This window comes from Meles meles, chromosome X (assembly GCF_922984935.1).
Source record: "Meles meles chromosome X, mMelMel3.1 paternal haplotype, whole genome shotgun sequence".
NCBI lineage: Eukaryota > Metazoa > Chordata > Mammalia > Carnivora > Mustelidae > Meles > Meles meles.
In genome coordinates, this window is record NC_060087.1 from 90,225,332 (window position 1) to 90,244,463 (window position 19,132).

Here is a 19,132-nt window from a genome sequence, read left to right on the forward strand (position 1 = left end):
ATATCTTTATTTCAGGGCCCACATTCACTTATTCAGTTAATAAACATTTGTTGAGTACCTGTGCGGTGCCAGGCACTATTCTAGGTGTTGGGGATAGAGTAGTGAATGAAACTACGTCCTTAACCTTGAGCTAACATTTTGGCTGGGGGAGGCACACAACAGCACACACATAAATAAAATAAATTTTATGTATTTATTTGAGAGAGAAAAAGAGAGAGAACATGAGAGGGGAGAAGGTCAGAGGGAGAAGCAGACTCCCCATGGAGCTGGGAGCCCGATGTGGGACTCAATCCTGGGACTCTATGATCATGACCTGTGCCAAAGGCAGTTGCTTAACCAACTGAGCCACCCAGGCACCCAGCAAATACGTTTTTATTAAGGGTTATATGTTCTGTGGAGAAAGATAAACTAGGAGAAAGATGCCAACCTAGGTTGCTCCTGACTTTGCTTCCCCTCACAATCTTCCCCTCACACACAACTAAAATCAATTCATGAACAGGACCCCATTGAGACAATCCTAGAATATGGGTGAGAAGCTGAAGCACACTTTTGCTCCATAGAGATCCAGATAGACTGCATTAGAAGGGCGAGAAGTGGCTACACATTGACCACATTGCACCTCCTTCAGCCTTAGTGCAGCACAATGCAGAGGTCTCCCCTGAGCCGCCAGTTCCTCCAGTGGGAAAAAAACCCACTGGGGATGCCCATCTCCCCCTGACATTGTGGTTCACTTTGTGAGAACCCCTACTCTGATTTCACACCATGGGGATTGCAGGAGTATCTTTGGGCCTCAGCCACTGGGGATCTGACAATGATGGAGAAGACGGAGTGGATTGCAACAACTAGCATGTATGGATCTTGGCCCAGACAGTAATCCCAAGAGCAGCACTGCTTATCTACAGAATCAAGTTGGAGAAACACTCTAGTACCCATAGTACATTGTCAGGTGCAGATCTAGATTTGGATCCTCAAACAAGGAGTTTTGACAGCCCTAGAGCCCAGTTTGTCCACGCCCAAGCAAGGAGCTGAATCATAGTCCCATGCGCTGTGGAGAGTGTTTTCCAGCCCCATCCGACCAGAAGGGCTGGTGACAATGCCTGGAAGCAGCGCAGCCCAGTGACACTTGAGCAGAGAGGCGAGCAGCAGAACTGATCACCCCCAGGACAAAGCTAGTCCTGGACACAAAGCATTCTGTATGTAAGGGCAGGGCGATTAATTCATAGCTAAGGCTGAGGGTAGCTCCTGGTTCACCTAATGGGAGAGATGGGGAAATTGAGAGTGACTTGGAACAGCCTCTCCCACTCTCTCCCAGGCAAGGGAACTGAGACATAGTCCCACCCACCATGAAGAGCATCTTCTGGCCCTTTCTAGCCAGAAGGGCTGGAGGCAACTCCTGAAAGCTGTGCAGTCCAGCAGCACTCAAGCTGAAAGGCAAGTGAGCAGAACTGGTCATTATCAGAATAAAGCCGGTGGCCCTGTTCAGTCAGGGAAGTTGGGGTGTGGGTTGGCTTGAGTTAAAACAACAAAGAGCTTTCCTGGCTTTAGAGCTGCTTCTCCTGCTGTGCCCAGTGAGGGAATCTAACTCATAGCCCTGTTCATCACTGAATAAAACCTTCAGATTGTCTGGCCAGGGAACCTAACCAGAGGACATGGGAAGCTGCATAGTCCATTCAACAGCTCTCTATACAGCGGCACTTAAATAGAGAGCACAGCTAGTGAGTTTCCCCTTCTGCAGAGCAAAACCAGGGCCTCACCTGACAAGGGAATCCAGTGCACACTCATGCCTGATTCTGGCCCCCAAACAATAAGCTGTACAGACCCTGGGCCCTGGGCTGCTTCCTTGCCAGGGAAGGGAAGTTAATTCATGTCCACATCCACTAGTGAATATAGTACCCAGTCCCAACCATCTAGTACTTCTGACCAGATAATCCAGGTGACAGTGGAACCCACTCTTCAGCCTCGCTTGGGTAGGGAACAAAACCAGCAATTCTATCTAGCTGTTCCCAGCCAGTGGCACACCCCCTTCCTATCCTTGGAGCTCACGCTATTGCGTCATCCAAAAATAGTCCATAATAGCAATCCCTTCTGCCCAAGGACATTAATAGCAGATGCCCAGAAAACCTGAAGGGAGCTAACTGGTGAAGAACTATCTCTGCGAAAGCAAATCTGTAAAGTTTGGAAGAGAAGCTCAATTACTTAAATGCACAGATACAAATGGAACATATCAGGGATCGTGAAAAAGTAGGTCAATATGACATTACCAGAGGAAACTAATAAAGCAGTAATTACTGACCCTAAAAAATGGAGATTATTAACTCTCGGGCAACACATTCAGAATAATCCTATTAAGAAAACTTAGTGAACAACTACAAGGAAACACAGACAAAACTAAATGAAATTAGAAAAACAATGCATAAACAAAATGAGAATTTTGATGAAGAAATAGCAACCATCAAAAAAACCCCAAACAGACAGAAATGTCAGAGTTGAAAAATATCATAACTAAACCCAAGTATCCAATAGAGAGTTTCAAAAGTAGGCTTGACCAGAAAGAGGAAATTATCAGTGATCTAGAGGATAGGACATTGTAAATTTCCCAGTCAGAGGAGAGAAAAAAAATGTGAGAAAGTGAGGAAAACCTATGGGAATTATGGGACAAAATGAAAAGAAACAATTGTCACATTATGGTGAATTATGGGATAATATGAAAAGAAACAATATTCACATTATGGGAATTCCAGGAGGAGAAAAGAAAGAGAAAGGGAAGAAAGTATATTTAAAACAATAATGGCTGAAAATTTCCTAAACCCAGGAAGAAATGGACATACAGATCTATGAGGCTCAGAGGATCCCAAATAGGTTGAATCCAAATAGGACTACACAAAGACACATGATTAAATTGTCAAAAGTCAAAAGAAAGAATTTTAAAAACAGTGAGAAAAAAGAGAGACAACTACATATGACTGAGCCCTCCATAAGATTGGTTGATTTCTCAACAGAAACTTTTTAGGCCAGGAGAGAATGGAATGACATATTCAAAATATTGGAAAAAAATAACTCTTAACCAGGAATCCCAAACCCAGCAAAGCTGCTGATCTTCAGAAAAAAAGACAAGATAAAGACTTTCTCAAACAAAAGTGAGGGAGTTAATTACCACAGACCGGCCTCACAGAAAATGCTAAAGGGAGTTCTTTAACTGGAAGTCAAGATATGCTAATTAACATAATAAAAACTTAAAAAGTTACCATAAATATCACTAGTAATGGTAGAGATAGCATCATGTTAGATTCTGCAATATGGTAATAGTAGTGTTTAACTGTGGTGTATATTAATACTTACATAGGACTTAGGTATGTGCAATACTTACATAATAATAGTAGTATATAATAATACTTACAACTAATTTAAAAGTTTTAAAAAATGAACATAGTAAAAATAACCATAAGTACAATAATCTTTTATTAGTTACACAATATTTAAAAAAATGTAAATTGTAACATTAGTAACCTGAAATGTGATGTGAGGAGAGGTAAAAGTATAAAAATAAATAAATAAAATAAATTTTATTGAAGTTAAGATTTTATCAGTTTGTAAATATTATAAATTTAAGATATTTTATGTTAGCCTCATGTTAACCACAAGGGAAAATCCTGTAGTAAATAAACAAAAGAACACTATAGAGAAGTCAAGTCATACTGATACCTAAAAGACATCAAAACACACAGAAAGACGACAGGATAAGAAACAAAGGAAAGGTGATCTGTAAAACAACCAGAAAATAATTTTTTAAAATGGCAATAGTAAGCCCTTACCTGTAAATAATTACTTGAAATACAAATGGATTCAATTCTTCAGTTAAAAGACAAAAATTAGCTGAATGGATTTAAAAAAATGAAAAAACATCTTCCTATAAGAGAGACTCACTTTAGCCTTAAAGACACACATCAACTGAGAGTGAAGGGATGGAAAAACACATTCCCAAACAAAGCAAGTGTAGCTGTAATTATATCAGACAATATAGACTTTGAACTAAAAATGGTAAAAAGAGACAAAGAAGGTCATTATATAATGATCACTATATAAAGAAGATATAATACTTATATTTATGTGCCCAACATCAGAGCACATAATCATATACAGCAAAAACTAACAGAGCTAAAAGGAGAAATTAACATTAATACAATAATAGTTGGGGACTCTAATTCCCCTCTCTCAACAAAGGATAGATCATTCAGACAGAGGGTCAATAAAGAAACAGCAGATTTGAACAAGATTATAGACAAAATGGACCCAATAGAAATATACAGAACACTCTATCCACAGCAGCAGAATACACATTCTTCTCAAGTACACAGGGAACATTTTTTTGGATAGACCAAACGTTAGGCCAAAAAACAAGTCTTAGAAAATTCAAAAAGACTAAAGTCATACCAGATATCTTCTCTAACCATGATGGCATGAAACTAAAAATCAACAAAAAGAGGAAAACTGGAAAATTAATGAGCACATAGAGATTAAACAATGCTCTCCTGAACAACCAGTGGATCAAAGAAGAAATGAAAAGAGAAAATAAAAGTTGCTTGAGCCAAGAAAAATGGAAATAAAACATACCAAAATGTGTAGAATAAAATAAAAACAGTTCTAAGGGAGAAGTTCAGAGCATTAAATGTCTATATTTAAGAAGCAAGAAAGATCCCAAATTAAGAATCTCACTCTGGGTGCCTGGGTGGCTCAGTGGGTTAAGCCTCTACCTTCAGCTCAGGTCATGATCTCAGTGTCCTGGGATCAAGCCCAGCATCAGGCTCTCTGTTCAGCAGGGAGCCTGCTTCACCCCCCCCCCCCGCCGCCTTCTCTGCCTGCCTCTCTGCCTATTTGTGATCTCTGTCAAATAAATAAATAAGTAAAATCTTTAAAAAAAAAAAAAAGAACCTGACTCTGCACCTTAAATAACTAGAAAAAAAAATTATGGCCAAAGTTAGCAGAAATAAATAATAGAAAGGAAATAATAAATATTGGTGCAGAAATCAATGGAATAGAGAACAGAAAAACAATAGAAGAGATTAACCAAACTAAGCATTTGTTCTTTGAAAGGATAAACAAAACTAACAAACCTTTAGCTCGATTAACCAAGGAAAAATGAGAAAGGGCCCAAATCAACAAAAGTATAAATGAAAAAGGAGACATTACAACTGATACTACAGAAATTTGAAGGATCCCAGGAGCCTACTGTGAGCAACTATATGCCAACAAACTAGACAACGTGGAAGAGATAAAGAAAATTTTAGAGACATACAATTTACTGAGACTGAATCAGAAAGAAATCTGAACAGACCAATTACTAGTAAGGAGATTGAATCAATAATTTAAAATCTCCTAACAAAGAAAAACTCAGGACCAGATGGCTTCTCTCAAATTCTTCTAAAAATTTCAAGAGGAGGGAATACTTCCAAACTTATTTTACAAGGCTAGCATTATCCAGCTACCAAAACCAGAAAGGAAAACTACAGGCCAATATCCCTGATGAAATAGATGCAAAAATTCAATAAAGTACTAGCACACCAAATTCAGCAGCACATTAAAAGGATCATACACCATGATCAATTGGGATTTACCCCAGGATGTAAGGATAGTTCAACATTTGCAGATCAGTCAATGATATATATAGAAGGAACATATCTAAACATAATAAATGCTATATATGACCAGACCACAGCTAACATCACATCCAGTGGTGAATATTTGAAAGCTTTTCCTTTAAGATCAGGGCCAAGACAAGGGTGCCCATTCTTAGCACTCCTATGCAACATATTACTAGAAGTCCTAGCTAGAGCAATCAGGCAAGAAAAAGGAAAGGTATCATAATTGGAAAGGAAGTAAAATTGTATTTGCAGATGACATGAGTTCATATATAGAAAATCCTAAAGTCTTAGCCAAAAAACTGTTGGATCTAATTAATGGATTCAGTAAAGTTACAGGATACAAAATTAACATATAAATTGTAGGAGCATTTCTATATATTAGCAGTGAATTTTCTGAAAAAGAAATAAGTTGATGCCATTAATAAAGCATCAAAAACAATAGAATAAATTTAACTAAGGAAAAAGATCTCTACTCTGAAAACTATAAGATATTGATGAAAGAAATATAAGAAAACAAATAAATTTAAAAAGTATCCCACATTCATGGATTGGAATAATTAATATTGTTAAAATGTCAATATACCAAAAGCCATATATAGATTCAATGCAACTCCTTTCAAGATTCCAATGACATTTTTTACCAAAGTAGAAAAAAACACTCCTAAAATTTATATGGAATTACAAGAGACCCCCAAATAGCCAAAGAAATTCTGAGAAAGAACAAAATAGGAGGCTTCAAACGTCCTGATTTGAAGCTATATTATAAAGTCGTAGTCAACAAAACAGTGTGGTACTGGCATAAAAACAGACAAAGAGACCAATGGAACAGGGACTCGAGAGCCCAGATATAAACCGAAGTATATACAGTCAGCTAATACTTGGCGAGAGCCAAGAATACTCAACGGAGGAAAGACAGTGTTTTCTATAAATGGTGCTAAGATAATTGGATATTTAAATGTAAAAGAATGGAAGTGGATCCTATCTTCTATCACAAAAATTAACTCTGAATAGGAGCACCTGGGAGAGCTCAGTCGGTTAAGCATCCGACTCTTGATTTCAGATCAGGTCATGATCCAGGGTTGTGAGATCAAGTCCCATGTCCAGCTTCATGCTGGGCTTGGACTCTGCTTAAGATTCTCTCTCTCCCTATTCTTCTGCCCTTCCCCCCTCCCTCTCTAAAAAAATACCTCCAAATAGATTAAAGACTTAAACATAAGACCTAAAAGCATAAAACTCCTGGAAGAAAACACAGGAATAAAAGTCCTTGATATGTTTATGTGTGACTTTTTAAAAAAGATTTTATTTATTTATTTGACAGAGAGATACAGTGAAGAGAGCACAAGCAGGGGGAGCAGCAGGCAGAGGGAGAGGGAGAAGCAGGCTTCCCACTGAGCAGGGAACCAGATGCAGAGCTGGATCCCAGGACCCTGGGAACATGATCCAAGCCGAAGGCAGACACTTAATGACTGAGCCACCCAGGAACCCCCTTGATATGTATATTTGTGACTTTTTTTGGATATGACCTCTAAAGCACAAGCAAAATAAATAAATAAATAAATAAACAAGTGGGACTGCATCAAACTAAGATGTTCTACATAACAAAATAAACCATCAACAAAATGAAAAAACAACCTGCAGAATGGGAAAAAAATTGCAAAACATGTTTCTGGTAAGGTGTTACTATTCAAAATATATAAAGAACTCATCCAACTCCATAGCAGAAAACCAAATAATCTAATTAGAAAATGGGCAAAGGACCTGAATAGACATTTCCCCAAAGAAGATATACAAAAGGCCAGCAACTACGTGAAAAGACGCTCTGCATCACTAGTCACTAAGGGAATATAAATTAAAACCACAATGAGATATCACCTCATGACTATTAGAATAACCATCATCAAAAAGACGAGGTAGCAAATGCTGGTGTGGATGTGGAGATAAGGGAGCCCTCTGTGTGCTGTTGGTGGTATTATAAATCGGTATAGCCACTTTGGAAAACAGTACGGAGGATCCTCAAAAAATTAAAAGTAGAATTAGCTACCATACGATTCAGATATATTCTGGAAGTATATCCAAAGGGAATGAAAACCCTAGCTCAAAAAGAGATCTGCACCCCCATGTTCATAAGAGCGTTATTTACAACACCCAAGACATGGAAACAACTTAAGAGCCCATCAATGGATGAATGGGTAGAAAAGTTGTGGTATATAATGGAATAGAATATTATTCAGCCATAAAAAACCTAAGGAAATCCTATTATTCTTGACAACACAGATGGATCTTGAAGGCATTATGCTAAGTGAAGTAAGTCAGAGAAAAAGAAACACTATATAATCTCACTTGTACATGGAATCCCCCCAGACCCCCAAACTCATTGAAAAAGAGATATGAATTGTGCTTACCAGAGGCAGGGGATGGGGGCAGGGGAAATTGGAGGAAGGTGGTCAAAAAGTACAAACTTGAACTGTTTGTGTCAATTGGGCCATTTAAGTGTAATAGTAAAAGACTAGCTAATGATAACAATGCATCTTAAAACCTTCAGAAGGAAAGGAGAATGATTTGTGGACTATTTGTTTTTCTGTGTATGTGGCAGTTTTAAGTTATTAGGTTTTAAAATCAGTACTTTTTAATGGAAACAACTTGACCAAAAATCTGTCACAGAATTTTGAAACCCATTAAAACAAAAGCTTAAGGAGAAAAAGTACAAACTTCCAGTTGTATGATAAATAATACCAGGGATATAATGTACACGTGATGACTAGAGCTGATGTTGCTGTATGATGCATAGGAAAATAGAGTAAATCCTATGAGTTTTCCTCGCAAAGAGAAAGGTTTTTTTCCCCCTTTTTTATTTTCTTATTATTCTACCTAAATGAGAAGATGGATGTTGGCTGAAACTGTTGAGGCAATTACATATATTTCACAATATATGTAAACCAGAATGTCATGCTTGTATGCCTTAAACTTTGACAGTGATGTCTGTCAATTATTTCTCAATAAAACTGGGAAAAATAAACTAAGGTACAGAATAGAGTGTGAGATGAGACACCACTTGAGCAAAGGACTAAATACATAATAGTTATAACTTCAGAGAACTATATAAATGTTGGTTTACCAGACCTGCCCAAAACACTATGGGACTTTTGGAATTTTCTAAGTTTTTTTCTTTTAGATTTTGAAAGAAGTTTAATTTGACATAGAAGTTGCTAAAATAACATAGAGAGAGTTCCCACGTATGATTCACCTACTCATCCCCAGTGTTAACATCTTACATAACGACGCAACTACCACAACCAGGAAATTATCACCGGTAGAATATTCTAAGCGAACTATAGACCTCATTCAAATTCCACCAGTTGTCACATGCCCTTAACTTTTTGGGGATGGGGAGGTTCCATCATTCCATAAATTTTGTCGCATGTATAGATGTGTGTAATCACTATCATAATTAGAACAATACAACTTCATCACCCCCAAGGAACTCATTTTTGCTACCTCTGTATCTACATCTGCCCCTCTGGCAACCACTGATCTGGTCTTCATCACTGATAATTTTATGATTTCTGGAGTGTTATGTACATAGAAACATACAGTATGTAGCATATTATGATTGACATATTATAATTTGCTTGTGTCATTCATCAGAATGCCTCAAGATCCATTCACATTGTTGTGTGTATCGATAGTTTTTAAATTTTTTTATTGATGATGTTGCACAATTTGTGTATCCATGCCCCCACTGAAGACCATTCCAGCTTTTTCCAGTTCTTGGCTAATACATGCAAAGGTGTTGTGAACATTCATGTACGTTTTTTTGTGTAGACATGAATGTTCATATTTCTGTGGTGAAATCTGGAGTCTTATATGTCTTTTTGTTTTTAAAGATTTTATTTAGTTATTTGAGAGAGAGAAAGGGGGATCATGAGAGGGGGGAGGACCAGAGGGAGAAGCAGACTCCCTGCTGAGCAGGAAGTGAATGTGAGACTCGATCTTGGGACTGCAGAATCATGACCTGAGTTGAAGACAGTCGCCCAACTGTCTGAGCCACCTAGGTGGCCCTAGAGTCTTATGTCTTTAGAGGGGTTTATAAGCAAGTGTTGTGTTTCACAGAATGAGCAGTAGAGTGGAGGGAACACAAAAGACATGGCTTCGGGGCGCCTGGGTGGCTCAGTGGGTTAAGGCCTCTGCCTACGGCTCGGGTCATGGTCTCGGGGTCCTGGGAACGAGCCCTGCATCGGGCTCTCTGCTCAACGGAGAGCCTGCTTCCTCCTCTCTATGCCTACCTCTCTGCCTACTTGTGATCTCTCTGTCAAAATAAGTAAATAAAATTAAAAAAAAAAAAGACATGGCTTCAACCTTGCTTTGTCATTGATCAGTAGTATGATGTTAGGTAAACCCTTCTCTCTAGGACTCAATTTCTATCTGTAAAATGAGAGGCCAGGAACCTATGATTTCTTTAGTCTCTCTCTCTCTCTCTCTCTCTCTCTTTTCTTTTTTTGAGAGGGAGATGGGATAGAGGGGCAAAGGGAGAGGGAGACGGAGATAGGGAATTGTAATCAGGCACAGAACCCAACATGGGGCTTGATCTCATGACCTTGAGATTCTGACCTGAACCGAAATCAAGAGCCAACTGAGCACCCCCCTCCCAGGTGCTCTTCTTTAGTCTTTTCTACATCTAACTGTTCTGTGGTTCTGAAGAGAAAGAAAGGAGGTTTCTACATCATTTCATATGGGATTTATAGCCATGCACATAGAATACCAGCTACAAGCCTAGATTATATCTCTCCCACTTTTTTCTAGTATGTTCTATATAGTTACCTTGTGCGAAAAGAGTATGGGGATAAAAGTAACTAATCTTAATGCGACAAAGGCTTGGAAGTCTGAGCCCTGAGGAGAAAGGACTCTAAATGTCTATTCAGGTCCTTTGCCTTCTTTCCCTTTAAACTTACACAGAATTGCCACATGGCACAGAGTCATTCCTAAGTCATGTATATGGAGCAAATTGTCCTCTCTCTGTTGCCAGTACTTTTATTAGTTAGACTCAGGGTAAAATAAACATGGAATATGTGTGTGTGTGTGTGTTCCATATATATGTATGTGCATTATGTATATTTTGTAAATGTTACAATATATGCATTTTTATATTGTATTTTTTTTTTCAAAAAGTCAGGAGGTAATTACACAAAATATTTGCAATGGTTAAGTCTGAGGGATGTGATTATATTGAGAGGCAATTCTGAGAAGCAGAGAAGCATGTGTGTGAGCATAGTCTGTCTTTCTGCTTCTCTCTCTCTCTCTCTCTCTCACACACACACACGCACACGCACACGCTCACGCACACGCACACTGGTTAAAATCATGGAACAAGAGCCAGACAGCCTGGGTGCGAATCCTGACTCTGCCAGGTACTGGTTATATGATCTTGGGCAAGTGACATAACCTCTGTGTCTCTCAGTTTCCTCTGTGGGATGGCAATGATATTAATAGCGCCAACTTCAGAGGGTTAATAAGATGTAAATGAGTTAAAATATATGAAGCAATTTGAACAGTTCCTACTGCATTGCAGGAAGTGTGTCTGTCAGTCGATTTCTGTGTCTGTCACTTCTTGAGATGGCCTGGCTGCCACCACCCCATCCACAGGGCTTTTCCAGCTGCCACATTCCCATTCCCCACCCAACTCTACCTGCTAGTACCCCTCACCCACTCCTCTGCCAAAAAAAAATTAACTCAGGCACTGAGGCAGTAGCTTGATTAACTCTGCCTCAGTAATTTCTTTTGCCCCCTAAGCTGTAGTTACTCCAGTCCAGGGGACTAAAAATCCTATTAATAATTTTGCATAAATTGAATTAAATAAAAAGAGAGAAAAAATAATTTTGCATATCCGCTAGACCTTTAAGTGATCATCGTCTTCCCAAATCTAAAGAAACAGATAAAATCCATTTGAAAAACAGCCCCCCCCTTCATTTAGCTATTATGTAAAGCTGGCAGGAACATCTTTGAAATGTTACATTGCTTTGCTTTAGAAAATGAAAAAAGAAGATTGTCTCATCTTCCTCTTCCTTTCATACATTTGAACCTTCCTCCTACAAAGGGCTGTGGTGGTGGTGATGGTAACTTGTGTGTGTGTGTGTGTGTGTGTGTGTGTGTGTGTGTGTGTGTGTGATATCCCCCTAGTGTGATCTGGATGAATACCTTAGCTTAGATGCTGCTGTAGTCGGTGCTACATCGGCTTCATAAACATTGTGGATTCTTAGTTTTTCCCCCAGGCTTACTGAGATATAATTGACATATAACGTGGCATAAGTTAAGGTGCACAGTGCGATGCTTTGATCTACATGTATATTACAAAATTATTACCACGATAAGGTTAGTTAACACGTTCACCACCTCACATAGTTACCTTTTAGGTCTGTGTAGTGAGAACATTTAGCACCTCTCTCTTAGCAATTTTCAAGTATACAACACAGTCTTGTTAACCAGAATCAAGGAATCTATCAAAGCTGAACTCATGGAAACAGAGAGAACATTGCATTTTCTTGAACGCATCGTTTTAAGAGAGTAATGAATTCTTTACAGCACCGTAAGGTGACAAAGCTGTTCATAACAACTCGTTGATAATCCATCAGATGTCCAATTTACCTCCCACTTTCTCCCTTCTCATCTCCTTTGCACAGAGAGTGATTTTCCCACTTCTTTGAGTACTGTGCTGGCTTTTCCTCTCCCCCTTGTTCTCAACGAGGGTGTTAACTAACAATGGTTAACGTGTTACTCTAGTTTTAAGATCCTGACATTTTATCTAGGTACATGCAATGTCTCAAAATGACAGCTCAGCTCTCCGTAATGTATCTGCGACCTCTGTTTCTAGCCTTATTTCCCTCCCTTGCACCTGTTAGGCTGATCTGCTTTATCCAAACATCGTCTACTTTCCTGGCTGCACTGGTTCATGCTCTTCACAGCATTCTCTCTGCCTAGAATTCTTTCCCTTTAAACCCCATTTCTGTGTGCCCAAGTCTTGCTCATCTTTGAAGACCAGCTCCACTACCTGAAACCTTCCCTGATCTCACCCTGATTTCCCAATGCCACAGGCAAAATTAGTTTTCTCTTCTCTGTGCCCTCATAGAGCTTTGTTTGTGTTCTGTTACATTGTTTGTTCTGCTCTACCGTAAACTGTAATTAGCTGAGTTCACACTCATCTCCTCCATTAGACTAAGTGCCTCAAAAGCAGAAGCCGAGTCTTTTTCATCATTCTGTCCCACACAGTGAACCCCCATAGACCCTAGTAGTACATAGAGTAGGCCCTCGATCAGTGCTTGCTGATAACAAATCCCCCAAATGATCTTTAATGCTGGCATTTCAAAATCTTCTGTGGCGGGGGAGATCTCCTTCAGACAGAAGATCTCAGGAATGAGCTAGGCTGGCATTGACCATACAGTGGAGGACACCGAGATGGAGATGCCTACGAAGTGTTCTGTCCATTACCACATAAATGAATGTCACCTGACTCTGGCTATAGAGCTCGTCCACAACTTCATCCATATTGTCCCACCTGACCAGGAGATCTCAGTTCCTTCTGAACTCCTGGGCAGTGCTCCGAAGGGCTGATGGATGGGACTGAGCCAAGAGGAGGGGATGAGTGAGGAAGTTTCTCATGTGGTTGAGTTGGAGGGAAGACTGATGCACTTTGAACCCAAGAATAAAAGACCTATAGAATGGGCATGTGGGAGATCCCCTAAGAAACTATCAAATAAGCTCTCCAAACGCAGCTAAGGGTAAAAAGGTCTGGTCCATTTACATTTCAATAGAGAATAGAAACAATTACCTAAATACTACTTTTTTTGCAGCCTCTTAAGCCTTTGCAACTTGTGGCTTTTGTGAACTCCCACGTATTTATTTCCTTGTTAAAAACCATCAGTAAAATCCTTCTAATGGGGGCGCCTGGGTGGCTCAGTGGGTTAAAGCCTCTGCCTTCAGCTCAGGTCATGGTCCCAGGGTCCTGGGATCAAGCGCCTCATCTGGCTCTCTGCTCAGCAGGGAGCCTGCTTCCCCCCCCACCTGCCTCTCTGCCTACTTGTGATCTCTGTCTGTCAAATAAATAAATAAAATCTTAAAAAAAATAAATAAAATCTTAAAAAAAATACTTCTAATGGGACGTGTGTGTCAGTGTCAGGGAAGGGAGGAAATTAGGGGAAGAATAGGGCTGACTGTGGGTTTAATCTTTGGGCTGGGAGGTAGGAAGGAACTTTGGGAAATGGTAGGGTGGGCAGTTGGAGAAAAAAGTGCGAGTCAAATTCTTGCTGCCTTTGGGAAGAAAGAAAAGAGCACAGAGCAGAGCAGAGGACCTGGAGACCTGACAAGAGAGGCTCCCTAGTGCTTAGGCCTTGGAAACCTTGTGCTGAGACTCAGTCTTTGACATCAGCAACTGCTTCCTGCCCCTGAAAAAATTGCCCTTTTTAGGGGATAGAGAGATTTATCTATTACTCTACTGGTATTTTTTGGAGAGGGTAGGTTTTTCCACAGATAAAAAGCCTTCTTGTCAAACCCACCAGCCCAAACCAAAGAGCAAAGGCCAAATAAAGATTTGGAATCTTTCACCAACCAACCAACCAACCAACCAACCAACCAAAAATGCTTATCAAGATAAGCCCAGTTGTTTTCAACTAACGGTTAATAAGCAAGTGAAATACATCAGTGCATTTTCAAGGAAAACTGCAGAAAAGGAAAACACCAGGACTTTCAAGTACCTTCCAAGCAATTTGAGATGTTTTATTCACATCATGAAGACAGTTTTACCCTGGAGTATTTCCTTTTCAGAAACTACTCAAGGAACCTGCTCTTTTGGGCTGCTTCTTGACATGGAAACATTTTAATGTCACTGCTTTACCTTTAGTTTGGGATTTTTGCCTCTTCAGCCAAATTTCTGCTCTACTACTTGTGCCTGGCTGTTTGATTTCACTGTCCAAACCCCTCCCTAGCTCCCTTGCTTCCGTCTACATTTTCTCCACAAAATGCCTTTACTATAGTCCATTTTCTAATGTTTGTCATTCTTTTTGTGCTTTTTCATTTTACTAAATCAATCAGTAAATATTTGTTGTGTGTAAGGCATTGTGCCTGTTACAGCAGGAGAAACAAAGTGACATAAAAACTTTCTTCAAGGACTTCGCTGTGAATTGAAGAATTTCCAGCCAGGGAGTGTATCTCATATTTGACCTTTCCATTGGATTCCTGTTACTCTCTTTGGCTAGGTCCTGTTGACATCACGAGAGTTTCCTAAATCATAGCCACCCCCCCCAGCTTACCATTACCCCCAATCAAATCAATCCCAGTTCAACTCTTTAAAAAAAATGAAAACTCGATGGTTGCCAGAAGAGGGGGGGAGGGGGCGGGAGATTGAGTACATGGGTGAAAGGGAATGGGAGGTACAGACTTCCAGTTATGGAATGGATAAGTCACAGGGAATGAGGGGTACAGGATAGGGAATATAGTCAGTGGCATTGTAATAGCATTGAGTGGTGACAGACGGTAGCTAAACTTGTGAGCACAGCATAAAATTGTTGAACCACTGCATTGTACACCTCAAACTAATGCAACATTGTGTGTCAGCTATACTCAAATAAAAACATATATTTATTTTAAAAATTCATTCTCTCACCATCCTACCCTCCAAAAAATATTTTCAAAGATGCCATATTGCCCAATGAATAAAGCTCAATTTCGTTGGCTTGGTTCAAAATTTCCCTCTCTTTTACCTTTAAAATCAAAGTCCTGCCCATCTTTATGGCTCAAGGCCCACTTCATTCAGGCATCTTTTCTCCACTTCCCCACCGAGAGCTATCTCTGCCTTCAATTTCTGGAGATTATGTTCTACATCACTCATTGGTATGCTGCCTTGACTAGTTTGTTTTGTATGCATGTGGCTTTTCCCCATTCAGATTGCAAATTTATGGAGTGCAGGGCCTGAGCATAATGCATTACACACAAAAGGTGCTTAATACATGTTTGATGATGAAGACGGGGATGATTTTTCCTGATTTCAGGGTATGTATAGGATGGATTCTAAGGGTGAATGGCTAAAGAAAGATTCTGAAGGGAGGGGAATGAATTAATATGGCTTTTACAGTCACAGTCCAAAAGGGATAAGGACTTCAACTTAATGATTCTTTGGCTGGGAGCCTTGTTGTATTGCCAGAATTTTAGTGAGTTTGAAAAGAAAAGGAGGGGCAGGACTTTGGGACTGCTGTGAATTTATGTAGAGAATGAGAGAGAGGTAGAAATCAGAAGTAACTGAACCTGAGTAACTTCAATAATGATAGTAGCATTAGCCAAAACAAAACGAAAAAGAAAGAAGGAAGAAAAGAAAGAAAGAAAAAAGAAATCAGAGGTGGAAGCCAGATTTAGAGGGGAGATGATTTAAATTTTTAAAAAGATTTTTATTTGTATCTCTCTCTCTCTCTCTCTCTCTCTCTCTCTCTCTCTCACACACACACACACACACACACACACACACACACACACACCAAGCACAAGAAGGGGGAGCGGCAGGTAGAGGGAGAAGGAGGCTTCCCACAGAGTGCAGAGCCCCATGCGGGACTCGATCCCACGACTCTGGGATCATGATCTGAGCCAAAGGCAGGCACTTAACTCTCTGAGCCACCCAGGTGCCCGATGAGTTTGTTTTCAGACATACTGAGTTTAGGGTAACTTGAGTAACCAAGTGGACATGTCTAGCAAGCAGTGAGATACTCCCTACCTCTATTCAATTCCATGCAACAAATATTTACTGAACATCTGCCATATGCCAGTCACCATGTTGGAGAGACAGTCAAAGAAGACACAAGCCCTGGCCTCCAGAACTCATGTTTGAGTGGGGAAGACAGACTAGTAAATGCCTCTGGCATAAAGTAGTAAATGGTATAATTGAAATGTATATAAAGTGCTATGAAGATATAAATAGGGGACAAATTGCATCCAAGTGGGTGAGAAAAAGTTACAGAAGTGATGAGTTTGAGCAAGGCCTGGAAAGAAAAAGTAGACGTTTGTTCAATAAACAAATAGGGAAGTGGCTTTCCAAGTGAAAGAAGTCTCAAGCCAAGGCACAGATCACGGAAGTGTGGGGCATTCTAGTGATCTGAAATGACTAAAGAGAATGGGATGACAGAATAAAGATGGATGGAGCAAAAGAAGTAACTGGTGTCAGAGGCTGGAAGCACTTTGTTACACTAGCCTGTGGAGGCGGTCTGGTGCAATGGTTAGAGGTGTAGACTCCAGTGTCAGACTCCCTGGGTCCAAATCCCATCTCTGCCACTTAATAGTTCTGTGATCTTGAGTGAATCCATTAGTCCCTCTGTGCTCAGTTTTCCCACCTGTAAAATGGGGTTGATGGTACCTGCCTCGTAGGATTGCTTTGATGGTTGAGAGGGCTAGTATGTATAAACTGATTAGTGTCCTGCCTGGCATATAGTGAGGATATGTAAAGGTCAGCCCAAAGGTGAAATGGCAAGAAACAGACCACTACACCATTGTGTACTACACCTCCTGCAGCTTCAAAAGGAAACTACGGGAACTAAGTCTCCAGATACTCTAAGCACACATCCAGGGAACACTAGGTGAATCTCTTCTCACTGGAGTGGGAGTTTCTCGAGAGGGTGAGGTTCTCTGCCTTGAAATGTAAATCCAATTTAGGAAAAGTGTGAACAGCCTGAGTGGGGGAAAACTCGAATGGCCAGAGTGGGACTGTTGACTCACAGTAAATGGGAGCTCTCATTATGGTATTCCCTCCAGCAAGTGGAAATAAAACAAAATCAGGCGGTGACACCACACGCATATTTTATTTCAGTTGAGTAAGAAACAGAAAATTGGCCAGCAGAGGATGAGCGAACATGCAGCAGGGTCCAGTGACAAGTACTTTGCTTGGCTCGGAGTTTGTAAAGGAATCCTCTGAAGGGGGCTAGCAATTGGAAATGCAGCCCTACCTTGCTATGAAGCCTATCTCGCCCAGGAGTTCGGATGCTCTCAAGGAACCCATTGTCTATTCCTCAGCTTTCTAGACCTCTGCTCCAGCACTCCTGGAATAGACTCTTGGAATGATTGTACTTCCCTGTGTGACTGCAAAATGGAACTGAACCTTGTCCACCCACCCAGCTGGCCCTGGGGTTTCGCTTGACAGAACCGGGTGTGAATGCTGGGCTTACCACCAATAGCTGTGTGATCTTGAGTGAGTCACTCAAATTGTCTGAGCTTCAGTTTCTCCATCTGTGAAATGGGAACAAAAATGGCTCCTCTATTATGAAGGTTTATGATAATTACATGAAAGAATTTATCTCGAAAGTGCATGGAACACTGAGTGCTTAAGAGTTGTAAGTTCATCTCCCTTCCTTTGCCTTTATACTTAGGCCACCCAAAGATCCCTGCTCTCATTTTAGTCCTTCTGGGGGCTTCCTCCCATCTAATGTCCAGAGTAGTAGAGAAGGGAAGAAGAAGAAATCAGTATATGGAAAGACGGTGAAAAATGGCGACTCTTTTTTCAACCCCTGTCCCCCCCACCTCTGACTTTGTGGTAGAGATATTTTGATGTAGCCAGTATTCCCAAATGGGAAAGGTATTCAGATTCTGGATGGCCGAAGGTGAGAAGTATCTGCTAAGACATCGTGACAACTCTACGAAAATGTATCTACACATGCGTATATTTACTCTGAACTCATGGCTGTGCATTTGTATGTTTTAGGATGAGATGGGAACAAGGAAAATTGAAAACGTTTCATTTTTAAGATGGTAGAAATAGATTGTTGTAATGTTACCTTAATATTGTTGTGCCTATGGAGAGGGAGCCACTTTTCCTGACATACTTAATTCTCCTTACCCTCTTTTCAAAAGAACAACAGGAGGAAAGGGTGCTGGAGTAAAGGGAATTATACAGTGGGAATAACATGCCCCCATCTCATCTGTCCTTCTGCCCAGCCTTCCATTAACCATCATGATCTACCAGAGGCCGGAGAGCTTCCTGTCTGTGGTGCTTCAATGCCCTTGCATCATTAATATCATCATCTCTACCCTTCTTCTAGGAGTGGATCTTATGAGGGAGGTATGGAAGAAGTTCTGCATGCTTAGCGTCAATCCGAACCTTTGAGAACCAGCAGGGGGCAAAGGCAGAAATCACTGTGTAATATTCTGGACTTTCTTGGCAGGTGAATACTGCTATGCATGAGGCAAAACTCATGGAAGAATGTGACGAGCTGGTAGAGATCATCCAGCAGAGGAAGCAAATGATCGCTGTCAAAATCAAAGAGACAAAGGTAAAGCATGGAGCTTCGGTGAGGCCAAGGCAGAGTTGACTTTACAAATATCAGAGTTTCATCCCGATGATTCCAGTTTGAACTTGGATCGTGAAAGTAAGAAGAAATGGGGTTAGAGGGAGGGAGGCAAAGAAGAAGAAATGTTTGGCCTAGTGCTATAAACCTGGTAAAAATGATGAGTTCTGGGGTATTGGAAATGCTCTA

The 19,132-nt window shown here is 40.3% G+C and overlaps 1 protein-coding gene across 4 annotated transcripts in view; it reads left to right on the forward strand.

Annotated features, from left to right (window-relative positions):
- Positions 1-19,132, forward strand: part of MID2 (midline 2) — a 98,263-nt gene that overhangs the window by 50,317 nt on the left and 28,814 nt on the right. For all 4 annotated transcript variants that reach the window (XM_045996084.1, XM_045996081.1, XM_045996080.1 and 1 more), the window contains exon 4: positions 18,821-18,928. In XM_045996084.1, coding sequence (XP_045852040.1) covers positions 18,821-18,928 — 108 coding nt within the window. The remainder of the gene's footprint in view (positions 1-18,820; positions 18,929-19,132) is intronic.